At 54.5% G+C, this 14000-nt stretch overlaps 1 protein-coding gene across 1 annotated transcript in view; it reads right to left on the bottom strand.

The window, feature by feature from the left end:
• The window catches only part of IGDCC4 (immunoglobulin superfamily DCC subclass member 4), a 41689-nt gene that overhangs the window by 9551 nt on the left and 18138 nt on the right, over window positions 1-14000 (bottom strand). Inside the window, exons 4-13 of the mRNA XM_070403172.1 lie at window positions 12072-12208; window positions 10651-10791; window positions 6398-6553; window positions 5252-5665; window positions 4556-4720; window positions 3886-4023; window positions 2596-2766; window positions 1372-1608; window positions 1131-1232; window positions 100-283 (exon numbers count right to left, since the gene is read on the bottom strand). Of these exons, the coding sequence (XP_070259273.1) occupies window positions 100-283; window positions 1131-1232; window positions 1372-1608; window positions 2596-2766; window positions 3886-4023; window positions 4556-4720; window positions 5252-5665; window positions 6398-6553; window positions 10651-10791; window positions 12072-12208 (1845 nt within the window). The remainder of the gene's footprint in view (window positions 1-99; window positions 284-1130; window positions 1233-1371; window positions 1609-2595; window positions 2767-3885; window positions 4024-4555; window positions 4721-5251; window positions 5666-6397; window positions 6554-10650; window positions 10792-12071; window positions 12209-14000) is intronic.

Here is a 14000-nt window from a genome sequence, read left to right as displayed (position 1 = left end):
ACAGGTGAGGCCTGAAAGGTTTCTGAGTCCCCTGGGTCCTCCTCCTCATCATCACCTCTGCCTTCCTCCCCCTCCAGAGGCTTAGCTCCTCTCTCCCACCTGGTGTAATAGGTGACCAGGGAGGCATTCCTGAGCCCCCAGGGGCTGAAGCGTACAGTGTAGTTGACAATCTTGACTGTGGTGAAGTCTGGCTTTTTCCACCGCAGCCAAATGGAGGTGGAGCTGTTGGATTCCGCATGGACATGAGCGGGGGGTAAGGGTGGCCCCCTCTGGATGGGCAGGTCTGGAAGGTGAAAATCAGAGTGTGGGGAAAGGAGGAACAGTCATCCTAAAAATGTATGGTGCTTCACAGTCCCCAGTTTAAAGTCATTTTCTTCTACCCTTTCTCCTTGATCCTGTGAATTGGGTAGCATCATTCCCACTTCACAGAGGAGGAAACTGAGGCTCCTGAGAATTTAAGTGATTTTTTTTTTCTTGACCAAGGTCATATAGATAGCAAACTGTGAAAGAGAGAGGCAGCAAATCATGGCAATTAAGAGCACATATTCTAGAGCCAGGTTGCCCTGGTTCAAATTCCAGCTGGCCCCTTACTAGCTGTGTGACCTTGGAGAAGTTACTTATGTAACCTCTCTCTGTCTCCATTCCCACCTCTGCCAGTGGGGCTTAGAATAGTACCTACCTCATGGTATTGTTATGAGGACTGTTAGCTAATATTTGTAAAGTATAAAGAAAAGTATTGTTTTTCTGTTTTAGTTTTGAGATATAATTCACAGACCATAAAATTCCGTTTAAAAAATGTACAATACAGTGGTTTTTAGTACATTCATAAGGTTGTGCAGCCACCCACACTATCTAATTCCATAAAATTGTTATTGCCCTGAAAAGAAATCTTGTTTTTACCCATGAATCCCCATTTCACCTTTCCTCCAGCCCCTGGAACCACAAACCCACTTTATATCTCTATGGATTTGCCTACTCTGGAGCTTCTTTCTATGACAGAGGCTGTCTGGACCTCAGTGAGGACCCCTGAGCCTAGGGTTTGGGGGTGGGTGAGGTTACCAGACAGCCCGACCACCAGAGGAATGGGAAAGGAAGTTGTCCACAGACCCCCTGGCCTGAGCCCCTCTCACCTGGTGTGGGAGCCTTCTCCGTCCTGCCCTTCCACACCGCCGCATATCCGTCCTCGTGTTTGTTGAACGCCACAAGCTTCACCTCATACAGCCGGCCAGGGACTGAGGAAGGTCGCGGGGTCACTCACTAGCTAGGGGAACCTGTGGGGTCTCTCCTCCCCAGAAAGGATGCCATCTCCAACTCCTGCACTCAGCTTATCCAGTACCCCCCTGTCTGGCTCCCTCCCCCAGTCCTCCTCACCTAGCTGGGTCAGTTCATACTGCTTCACTTTCTTCTTGAGCCGGACAGGCCCCACATCCCAAGCCTGGTCTCCACGGCCCCCTGGGGGGCTCTCACCATCAGCCTCCTCCTCGGCCCCCACCTCCCGCCAGTACAGTTTGTAGCCAGAGATCTGGGCGGGGTGAGGAGGCGGCTGCCAGGACACAACCAAGGACTCCATCCTTGCCCGTACCTTCAATTCTGCAGGGGCAAAAGGGACTGGGGAGCAGGATGAGAAGAAGGAGGAGAAAGGGGGTAGGGAATGAGGAGAAGAGGTCAGGGATGGGAGACGGGGAAGAGGCAGGAGGAAGAGGCATTGAGCGAAAGCCTTGCCAACCTCCTCACAATGATCACCACTCAGCCACCACTCTAAGTGCCAGGCAGGGGCTTGTCTAGAGGCGAACTCACTCTCCCACACGCCCAGAGTGCCGAGAAGGGAGGAGTGGCCCTGTGCGTGTGCACAGAGGTCAGCAGGAGCACCTCTGTGGCAAGCCGACGGGATCTCTACGTTTCCTGAAGGAATGAATGCATGGATACTGGCCAGGCCAGAGGGTCACAGAGTTGCTGAGGCCAACAAGGAGGGGTGGAGCCCTGGCGTGGGGACCTTACTGGAAGCCTAAATGTGGGGGACTTACTATGTGTTGGACACTGTTCTAAGCACTTTGCACATACATTTTAACTTCATTCTCACAACCCTATAAAATAATGGAAATACCATTATCCCATTTACAAGAAATTGACACTCAGAGAAGTAACTTGCCCGAGGTCACACACTAGATAGTATATGCACCAGGTTTTGTCTGCATTTAATCACTCTACCATTGGGCCTTTCAACAAAACCAACAATTGTAATTATGGAAGCCGCTGCTATGTAACAGCTATTGTGTACTAAATATTTTGTTTGCAATACATTAATTATCAATCCTCCCTCCTCAGCTTGCAAGTAAATGAAGCCTTAGAGCCGTGAATGGTTTGTAGGAGGTCACACAGCAGAAGAAGGGGCACTTGAGGCCAGATGTGCCTGCAAAAGCCAGCCCTTCACCTCTACACCCACCCCCCTGACCCCTCAAGCAGGGGGAGCCATGGCGGGTCTCTGATGGAGAGGGTGGTTGGGTTTGGGTTCCAAGGCCACGGCCACACCCACACCCACACCCACACCCACACGGTCACGCACGCCTCCTGGTCCTGTCCCCTCTGCGCCCATACCGTGGCTCTGGTTGTGCATACTGGGCATCCTGTGCTGCATCCACTGGGAGGGCGCCCCATAGCCAGCCCTTGTGCCAGCCGAAATCCGTACTCGGTACACCTTGTTGGGCAGAAGTGAGTTCAGCGTAAGCTGCGTCTCATTCCCTGGCACCTCGCTGGAGGAAATCTGATCTGCTGGGACAGAAGAGACTGGCTGCTGGGAGGCCACCTGAAGACAATGACCCCTAAACTCCCCCACCCAGACGCTTCCACCTGAGTCCGGTTCCTCAGTGCCCATCAGAGCCCGGAGGCGCTCTCAGCACTGGCCCCTCAGGGCCTGGATGGACCCCATGGCTCCAGGGCTGACTCCTGGGCCTCCCACCCTCGCTGACACTGCCATCACCCCCAGCTCTGAGTCAGGAGGATCATGGCATGTGGTCCCCACTTCTGCATAAGCAGTCCATGACACCCCCACAGCCCCAACACACACATCAGGGCACAAGCACAGAGATTGGCTGTGAGAGCCACCAGGCACCACCTGCCTTTTAGAATCCTGACAACCACCCCAAGCCCCTGCCTCACCCTTCCCTCCCTCATCACCCTCACCCTGGCTCTCCAGCTACTTGCCTAACTTTTTACTTCTTTTAAACTCCTGCCCTAGATTACCAACATCTGACCTAACACACCCTCCCCAATGCTCCATTCCCCCACCCCTGCAACCCCCACCTCCTTATCCCTCAGCTGCTCTTCGGTGAGCTGGAAGGGTCCCCAAGGATCGCCTAGGCCGGTGGTCGGCGAACTGCAGCTCGAGAGCCACATGCGGCTTTTTGGCCCCTTGAGTGTGGCTCTTCCTAAGCCTTAGGAGTACCCTAATTAAGTCAATAACAATGTACCTACCTATATAGTTTAAGTTTAAAAAATTTGTCTCTCAAAAGAAATTTCAGTCGTTGTACTGTTGATATTTGGCTCTGTTGACTAATGAGTTTGCCGACCACTGGCCTAGGCCACCTGCCCCATTTCAAAGATAAGGAAACTAAGCCAGGGGTTCAGCAGGATGACACACTGCAGCTGTAGAGGAGGTGGGGCCAGAACCCAGGCCTCCCTCTGCCTTAAGCTAGCCCTCTTTCCATTCCTGCCACCTCCACCCCTAGCCCACACTCCTCTTTTCTGGGTTCACGTTTCCCTACTCCCCCGTGCTGTCTAATTTCCTCAGACTCCAGGCCACTCTGCTCAGGTCCTCCGAGGCTCTGATCAACTTTTCACAGACACACAATTCCCAGCCAGGTGACCCCGTACCCTACCTCTACTCACCTTCCTTTCCCAAACTGTACTCTATCTTGTACTTCACCACCTGCCCATTGCTCAGGCTGGGAGGCAGGGGCAGCCACGCCACCCTGATGTCCGAGGGGTTGGGGCTGGACAGGGAGAGCTGGGGCGCTGCACTGGGGACTGAGACAGAAGAACATCAGCATGAGCTCTGTTCCACCGACGGGAAGGTGAGGCCCAGGAGCGGTCAGAGACTTGCCCAGGTCACACGGCAAGTCAGAAGTAGGCCCAGGACCAGGATCTGAGGGAGGAAAGGGAGCCTCTCAGGGGAGCCCCAAGCTGGAGAGGAGGGGACATCCCTCCCACCCTGAAAAAGGTTTGGGGCACCATCTCCCACATTCAGTGGGTCAAAGTCACTGGTCCCTGCCTGGCTGGATGGTATGTGGGGGTCAAGGGCCACATGATATAGAGAATCACAAGCTGAGATCTCAAGTCCCAGTTGTCCTACTGACCCTGGGCAAGTCACTCTCATTTTCTGGGCCTCAGTTTCCCCAACTGTAAATTGGGAAATAGAACCCTTGCCCACCCTTGCAGGGTACAAGAGATGACACATGGCAGGTAAGGGTCTGGGCACTCACTAGTAAAGAGGCCAAGCTACCATCCCCAGGGAGTTCTCTGGACCCCAAGGTGCCCACTGCAGGCACAGAGGCCCTACCATCATCCAGTGTGTGGACCAGCGCTGGGGTGGAGGTGCGGCTGGCGCCCAGCTGAGAGTAGGCCACTACGTAGAACTCATAATCCGTGTTGGGTTCCAGGTCCCGCACCTGTAGCTCTGTTGTGTCATTGTTCACTGCAAACTGGTATTCCACATTGTCCATGCCTGGGGTGGTGACACGGGGGACAAAGGGACTGTCACAGGGCCCACCTGCGGGAGGCTATCGAAGGATCCTTCAGATTGTCCCAGTCCCTGGAATAGCCTATTTGTAGTTAAATCGTCCCAGATAATCTGCACTGTAGATTATAAACTCCCCTGGCTTCTAGGGCCACTGCATTAATCCCCCACTGGTTAGGAAGTTCTTTCTGGCCTCCAATTGAAGTGACCCCTGCTGCATTTCCCAGCTGACTCCAGGAACCCCAGTCATTTCCCTGGGAGGAGAAGATCCTGTCCCTTCTCTCCCATATACTGTGACTCAGGAGTAACATGCCACACACACGGACCGCTCCAGCACCAGGCCTAACCCATATCCACACGGGTGTCTGCTGTGGGCTCCCGCCCCCTCCCATCCTAGCCCCAAAGAACGTGGGCAGGCAACCCCTCAGTCATCCAACTTGTCCCTGCTCTCAACGCTCTAGCTTGGGCCTCTACTGGGGTGTGTCCCCCCCTCTTCACCCCCCAGCCCCGCAGACGTACCGCGAGCTTTCTGGTAGTGGAGGGAGAAGCCAATGATCTGCTCGCTGTGCAGCTCGGGCCGCTCCCAGGCCACCAGCACGGCGGAGCTGCTCAGCGGAGTGGCCGTGACCCGCGTGGGAGCGCTGGGCAGCCCCTCGCGCACAACTACCGCCAGCGGCGCGGCGGCGCACGCTGTGCCCGCGCCGTTCTCGGCCACGCACTGGTAGTAGCCGGCGTCCTGCAGGCCGATCTGCGTGATGACCAGGCTGCTGCCGCCGCCCTGCACCTTGACGCGCCCGTTGGGCCGCAGCGGCACCCCGTCGTGCAGCCAGCGCAGCGCGGGCCGCGGCTCCCCGGACGCGCGACACACGAAGCGCGCGGTGCTGGCCCGCGTCCGAGACAGCGCCTCGGGCGCCTGCGAGATGGCAGGGGCGGCTGGGGGCGAGGAGGAGCACGCTGACCGCGCGCTCCGGCCACTAGGGGCTCTGCGCCCTCCCCCAAATACTCCAACTGGCCCCCGGGTCCCCTCCAACCTCTCTAACCTCTCCCTGCTTCACCCTTCCCCCAAATACTAGTGCAACGCAGCTCTACCTCTTCTCCCCATTTACCCCAGTCCCGCCTCGCCTCCTCTCCTCCTGGGTCTAGCTAGCCCCACCTCCTCTTTCATCAACTCCTCCTCCCCTACCAGGGTCTCCCACACCTGCCAGGTTTACCCCTCTCCACGGTCATCCCCGTTCTGAGCAACCTCACTCCCCTTTTCTCAGCGCCACTCAGAGTTCCACTAGCTCTCCCAGGAGCCTGTCTCCCTCCCCCACTGCCTAAGCCTCACCCAGACCACCCCTCCCCACCCTCCCATCACCCAAGCCTAATCACCCCTCTCCTTCTTTCCCGGACTCAGCTCTTCCCACTCCATCCTCCAGTCTCCTCCTACCACCTCCCCTCCTCCAATGATCTAGTCTGTCCCCTCCAAGTCTCCACCTCCCCCCACTTTACGAAGCTCTCTTCCCCACCAGCCCCTCCCCCAGCCCTACCTCTCTGGCAGCATGTCTCCCAATTCTCCAAAACGCCCAGTTGCTCCCTTCCCCCTTCCTATTCTTCCCTGGGTCCCAGCTACCTGCCCCATCTGTCTCCCCGCACACCCGCTCCCCCAGCTTCACCCCGCCTCACCGAGCACGCGGAGCTCGGCGGCGGCGGCGGCGAAGTCGCGCGTGCGGGGCTTGTTGGCGCGGCAGACATAGACGCCCGAGTGCCGGGGGTGCGCGCTGGCGATCAGCAGGTTGGTGCGGCCCAGGACGATGACGTCCGTGGAGATGGGCTTCCCGTCTGGGGGAGAAGGGAGAGCGCTGAAGGGGTAGGTGAGGACTGCCCCTCCATCCACTCCCCGGACCTCGGGGGCCCCTCTACACCCGGGTTATGAGACCATAACAGTGCCTGGTTGGAATCTCAGTTCTCCTACTCGCTAACCTAGTGACGGTCTTTGAATCTTAGTGTCTCCCTCTGTAAAATAAGGAGGTAGTCCCTCGCTGGAAGGACTGCTAGGGGGTGGGATGAATAAGGTTTGTGAGAACCCTGGCACAGTGCGGGCACATAACAGGTGCTCAGTACACTTGTCAATGACTATTACCATTGTTGTTAAACTTGATTTCTTACAAGGACACATCCTGAATGGAAAAAACACAAGTGGCCAAGAAACACATAAAAAAGAGCTTTCAACTTCACATAATCAAAGAAATGCACATCAAAATACAGATGTTCATTTTCATATTGGGAATGTGTTTAAAGACAATAAGTTGCAATGCTGGAGAAAGAGTAAATGCTGATAGGGCTATCCAGGGGCTCCACCTTAACCTAGAAGCCAGGGATTTCACTTATGGGCACCTGTCCTGGGGAGATGTGAAGGGCTGGTCACTGTAGTGTTAACTGTAATAGTGGACAACTGAAAAGGACTTAAAATTTTAACAGTAGGAACTGGAAAATTGCATTACAGCTATATTCAAATAATGGAACATTATCCTATATAATAAAAGCCCAGTGACTGAACGGGGAAAGACCAGAACGACAAGTCGACCAGTTGCTGTGATGCACATTGACCACCAGGGGGCAGCTCCTGCATTGAGCTGCGGGAGCGCCACTGGGCTGACTGGGATGAGTGGGGAGCAGCTGCTCAGAGGGCAGGTTCACAGCCACTCAGCTGAGTGGGATGAGCGGCACTCCCACAGCGGGCCGATCCCCACAGGCCACGCCCAGCACCAGTGCACGAATCCCATGCACCGGGACTCTCTATATATAAAAGCCTAAGTGACTGAATGACTGATTGACCAGTCAACTGGTTGCTATGATGTGAACTGACCACCAGGGGGCAGATGCTCAATGCAGGAGCTGCTCCCTGGTGGTCAGTGCGCTCCCACAGCCAACCTCCCACGGCCAGCCAACCTCCTGTGGTACCTCTCCCCGCCCTCGGCGCCCCCCCTCGCCACCCCCGGCCAGCTGGCCCTGATCAGCCCTAATCACTGGCCAGGCTGAGGGACCCCACTGGTGCATGAATCCATGCATTGGGCCTCTAGTATTGTCATAATTATTTTTTGAAAAAGTTTTAAAGATGGGGAAATGCTAATGAGATGCTGTTGAATGAAAATAGGGCTTGGAACTGTAAATTCAACATGCTCTCAATTTCAGGAGGAAATGTACATGTGCATAGAAAAAAAAAATCTGGAAGAAAATACACCCATATGTTAACAGTTTTTATCTCTGAATGGTGAGATGTTTTCTCTTTCTGCTTTTCGCCAGTTTTCTACAGTGAACACATATAATGTTTGCAATAAGAAGAAAATAAAACAAAAGTCCCTTCCCTGACTTAGTGGAAAAGTAACTGTGCCCAGGCTCAGGAATGAAGTCCTTTTGGGTCTTTCTCTTTCCAGCCTCTGTCCAGCAGTGTTATTAGCTGAGTTTCTCCAAGTCAGTTCCCAAAACTACAGGTGTCAGGATCCTCTGGAGCAGCAATCCTCAAACCCTTGTTGTTACACATGAATGATGGAATTGCAGGGGACCCTAATATGCAGAGGCCTAGGGCAGGACCAGATTCTGCATTTCTAACTAGGCACAGGTGGTAGATCCAAAGACCACACTTTCAGTAGCAAAGACCTAGGGCACTTGATTCCTGGGTTACAACTCTCTAGGTGTGAAGGGAAGGAGTCTGCAGTTTTAACAAGTTCCTGGGGTTATTCTGGCGCATGGTCAGTATTTGAGAAACATTGATATTTGAACTTCTGGGCAACATCACAGGCTTACCCCAGTAATAGCATGAGGTCCCTGCCGGCCCTGGGATCCCCCTAACTCGGCAAGTGTCACAAGTCCAATGAGGCCATGCAGGTAAGGGAGGTGCAAAGATTCTGGCACTGTTCTATCTCATCAGATCAATGGGAGAGGTACATAGTTGTTGGGCTCATTATTTTTCCTTAAACTTTGTGTATTCATTATGTACTCTTGACTGAGATACAAACTTATAAAAAGGATGTAGTGTAGGGCAGTGGTCAGCAAACCGCGGCTTGGCAAACCACGGCTCTCGAGCCACATGCGGCTCTTTGGCCCCTTGAGTGTGGCTCTTCCACAAAATACCGGCTCTTCCACAAAATACTGACTTCTGCACATGGGCCACGAAGTTTCAATCGCACTGTACGTGCGCACCCGCACGTGATATTTTGTGGAAGAGCCACACTCAAGGGGCCAAAGAGCTGCATGTGGCTTGCGAGCCGCAGGTTGCCGACCATGGTTGTAGGGTAACACGCTGAGCCAGGGAAAAAGGATAAAGAGGACTAGGTTTAAGACTACTTCTGCCATCAGCGTGGGACAAGTCACTTCTTATGGACAAATGGAAACAAAAATAATACTGGTGCCCAGCTGGTGTGGCTCAGCAGTTGAGTGTCAACCTATGAACCAGGAGGTCCCAGTTCGATTCCCGGTCAGGGCACATGCCCAGGTTGTGGGTTCGATCCCCAGTGTGGGGCGTGCAGGAGGCAGCTGATCAATGATTCTCTCTCATCATTGGTGTTTCTATCTCTCTCTCCCTCTCCCCTTCTCTCTGAAATCAATAGAAATATATTTAGGAAAAAAATAATACTGGGTTTTCTTCCATTCATGACTGTAGGGAGTGGTATAGCAGAAGGACTAGCTCTCCAGTTTGGGTCCTGGCTTCCCGCCTGCCTCAGCTTCCACATCTTCCTACTGGGAACAGCAGTCCTGGCCCTCCCTCTTGCGAGAATAAACAAGTCATCTTTTCTGTCAAAGAACAGTTTAGACAGCCTCATTTTGGGCTGCGTGACTTGGCAGCCACCATGTTGGCCACATGACTTGCCGCTCCCCTGGGGGCCGCCCTCTTGACCCAGCAGAGGCCAACCCCTTCCTTTGAATCAGCCAATCGCGAAAGACTGTGAGCCTGATCTCCAATCAAGAGTGAGGGACAGGTCACATGCGTCAGAATTAAAAAGCCGAGCAGACCTGACTCAGTGTGCCTGTGCTCCCAGACCCTGTGCAGCGCACCCTCCTGCAGGAGGAAAGGTGTTTGCCTTGCTGCCTGGCTCCCGAGTATGGTTTCTGTGCTACCAGGACCCCTGAATGTGGGGGCTCGCCTTACTTCTTCAGTCCCCCGGCCGATGCTCTATCCACTGAGCCAAACCGGTTAGGGCATTCGCCTTACTTCTTACACTCTCCTCCAAGGGCTCTCTGGGGCTCTGGAGGGAGAGCAGGTGTGAGTGTTCAGTAGCCTGCAAGGCGAGGGCTGGCCCAGCGCTCTCATTACTCGGATAGCATCTCCGGTAACGCAGTCCCACCTGGCACTTATCACCTGCCGCCTGATATGGTCACACTGTGCAGCTTCTTTTATGGCTGCGTCTTATCTCCCTCACCCAGACTGTGAGTGCAGAGGGCCCCTGTGGCTCTCATCTGGGTATTTTATTCACTGTGCCCAGCATGAAGCCAGGCACACAAAGGTGGAGAACACTGGGTGGACCAAGAGGCAGCTTTGTGACTAACCAGAGCAGCAGTGGGGGCCTGGTTCCAACCCGACTCGCCGGCTGTGTGGCACCTCTCCAGCTCTCTCACACTCCAGCTCTCACCCTCTCTCAACCCGGTTGTGAGGAATGAAATAAATAAGGGGGAGAAGCTAGCCCGGTGCCCACATTAAGTAAGGTCTCAATAAGACTTTGTGAGTGGCACATTCAAAGTGCCTTGTAAAGGAAACATGCTACACTGATTGATTATTAAGTTTGTCCAGGTCCCCTACCCACACCCGGCCCTGGGAGAGGAGTTCCTGCCACACCAAAGGCTGTGACTATGAAGTGGTCACCCTTAGAGCTGACTTGTGGACACATGAGATGCCACATCCCTCCTCTCCCCTGCCCTTTCAGCTCCCTCCCTCCACTTACCCTGTCGGACCCAGGACACGAAAGGGGTGGGGTCAGCAGAGGCCACACATTCCATCACCACACTCTGTCCAGACACCACGGTGGTGTTCTCCGGAGCTGCCACAATGACCACGTCCTGCCCCCCGGTAGACGCCAGGGACCCTGGAGAGAGGGCAGAGCAGCAGGCAGTCTTACCATTAGGCCCATTAGGTGCCTTCACATGTGTACTTCCCCTGGTGCCCCTGGCGAGGCAGGTGGGGCAGGGGGCAGCCAGGGTTCCATCTGACAGATGGGGAAAGCAGAACTGGGACTGGGGCCTCTTTCTCTTGGAGCCAGGAGAGGAATAACCTGGTCTCCAGCACACCGCCCCATTCTTCCCTGCCACACTGAACCCACCCTCCAGGACTGTCAGGGTCATGAGCAGACTTGGAGTCAACAGTCATAGTTCCTAGTCCCAACATTTATCATCATCATCCTGCTGGGTGACCTTAGACAAGTCCCTTCTCTAAAGGGTCTCCAGTCCCCAGGTGCCAAAGGTATGGGGTGGGCTCGAGTTTCTGCTGGCTTGGCAGCTCCCTGAGCACTGATTCCTGCCAAGTTCTCAGTGTGACTGTCCCCTGGGTCAGCATGGTGAACACCTGCTTTGTCCAGCAGATGGAGGCAGAGACCCCAGGCACTGGAGGGAGAGCAAACCAGACTCAGAGCAGCTCACTAGCTAAGCCCCCAGGGAGGAGGGTGGAATTGGAGGGACTGGGGGATGGGAGGAGATGTGCAGAAGGGCAGGAGTCGGGGGAGATGACCCTGGCAAAGGGAGGCAAATGAGAGGCCCTTGGGGGAGGCCTGAAGCAGGATCAGAGGGGCACCTGCTAGGTGCCAGGCACTTTCCACTCGGCTCAGCTCTTCTCACAACCTCCCAGGGCTGGACATTTGATAACCAGCCCAGGGTCACACAGATGGTGAGTAAAGCGGCCAGGACACAAATCAGGTCTTTCTGACCCCAAAGCCTGTGACCTTCCCCTTGCATCACCCTGGGACACGAGCTTTTCCAAGAAATGGAAAATACAGAAACACCAGATGGTGGGGAGTTAGATATGCAGGGCACAGCAAGTAGCAAGGGGTAACCCCCCAGTTCCCTGAGCTCCCAGAGGGACAGGGACCAGGGCTGCAGGGCACTGACACCCTTCCTCAGATGCCTTACCTCCCCACCTGCCCCCAGCCCTAGATGCTCCAACCAGCCCAAGGGAGCACAGGGTCTCCACAGGAATCCAGCCCAGGTCTCTCCCTGACTTGCTGGGCGGCGCTGCTTCTCTGGGCTTCATCACCTCTCCTGTCTGATGGGAGTGATACCCCATCACCTCTTTGAAGGCAGGGCTTGGACCTCTGAGGCCCCTCCAAGCTGACTCCAGAAACACCCTGGCTTCCCCCAGCGGTGGGCCCCTTACCTCGGCGGGCCACCCTGAGCAGGGCCTCCTGGCTGAAGCGCTGGTGGGCTGAGTTGGTGGCCACGCAGCGGTAGGAGCCTGCGTCACTCTCCTGAACGTCCAGGATCTGGAGAACCCCGTTGGGAAGAGTGATGAGCCTTGGGAAGGGGAAGAGGGCACCGGTGAGGTGGGCAGGAGCCCTACAGGGAGGGTGGTGTGCCCAAGGCGGGCCTCCCCACTCCAACCTGAAAGACCTACAGTGTCTCCTTTTCCAGCCTCACTCATCATTTTTTAAATGCAAATTAGAACTAGAAGATACCATCTTCACCTATCAGATATGCAAAGGTCAAAAGGTTCAGTAACACCCTACTTGGATGAAGGAAGGGGGGGAAGGCACTCCTGTCTTGTCAGTGGCCATGCCAATCCATACACCCTTTCAAGGGCAAGCTGGTGATATCTTAAAACTCAAACCTGCACCTGCCTTTTGACCCAGCAGCACCACTTCCAGCACTCTCTCCCACAGATATTCTCCAACATGGACACAAAAATGCATGTTTAACAATATTCACTCCAGCGTTCTCTTTAATAGCCAAAGACTGGAAACAATCCGGTGTCCCTCTGTAGGGTGGGGACTGACTAAATCGGTTTGGGTACATTCATACAACGGAATGCTAGGCAGCTGCTACAAAGGAGGCAGCTCCATGTGTGCCGACACAGGAAGTTTCCACAATGCGTGTGGGGGGCTATGTGCACTATATGCTGGCACTGAGTGTCCCTGGTGATGGTGGTTGTCTCTGAGGAGGGGCCCTAGGATCCTGGGAGCTGAAAGTGGGAGAGGACTTACTTTCATTATACAACCTTCTCTACCTCCTTCCTTCTCTGGTAAAGTCTCTTTTATTCACACTATCTCATCTGACCCTCAAAACAAGCCCAAGAAATAGAGGGGATCACAACCTTCATTTTATTGGTGACAAAACTAAGGCTTTGAGAGCAGAGCCTCACAACTGGAGCAGAATTAAAACTTGAATCCAGGTCTTCTGGTACCAAATCCTATGTTCTTCCCACCTGCCTGTCTCAGCGGCCCTTAGGTGGCTGAGAATGCCAATGGAAGGGATGTGGACCCCAGCAAGCCCCAGTCAACATGGATACTAGTATTACTGAGGAGGAGCAGGCTGGCTGAGGGTAGTATTCTCTGCCCTTTGGTAACAGGGCGGGTTGGAACATGGCTCAGGCTAGGAAGGCCCAGGACCTTGCTTGACAGACAAAGCAGGGAAATGTGTCCATGGAGGCCAGGGTGGTGGGCTCTGGCCCAAACAGGGAATGAGTGGGTCCTCTTGAATCCTCCAACTGTGATCCCTGCAGGGTCAGCTCGAGGCTGAGAGTTCAAATTTCTCAAGAGAGCAAACAGTGCTGGCCCCTGGATATAGGCTGGGCCAAGGTCAAAGAGGAAATGGGCAGCTGTGCACTTGGTGAAGATCCCTTAGCTTGTGGGGAAACGGGGTATAAGAAAACCTAAACACAGGAGATGAGAACTAACTCAAGGGTGTTGGGAGAGAATTCTGGCCATGGGCCTGGAAATGTACTGTGGCCCAAAGACTAGAGAAAAAACAGAAATCTGCATCCTCCCTCCTTCACCCCAAAGGCCAACCCACCTATGCCCCGGCATCTTCCCTCAGCTCCAACAGCTGCCCACATCTGTGTTGGGGCAGTCGGGAGAAGGGACAAGGAGGCAAAGTGTGGTTGGCAGTAAAATGTTGGGCTGGACCCAGCCTGCAGCCACAGGACATTTGTTGGGAAAGGCCAAGTGGGGAAGGACAAACAGGACTTTTCTGGGAAACAAAACTCCCATCCCCATCCAGGCTTCTTCCACCTAATACATTCGGCCTCCAAGACCCTTCGTGCTTCCCACACTTCTTAACCCCAAGGTTCCCTGGCCTTTCCAGGGAAATT

Source organism: Myotis yumanensis, unplaced genomic scaffold (assembly GCF_028538775.1).
Source record: "Myotis yumanensis isolate MYYU_CA2020_CCGP unplaced genomic scaffold, mMyoYum1.0.hap1 SCAF_1, whole genome shotgun sequence".
NCBI lineage: Eukaryota > Metazoa > Chordata > Mammalia > Chiroptera > Vespertilionidae > Myotis > Myotis yumanensis.
Note: the sequence above shows the minus strand (reverse complement) of the source record. Positions and strands in the feature narration are given on the sequence as shown.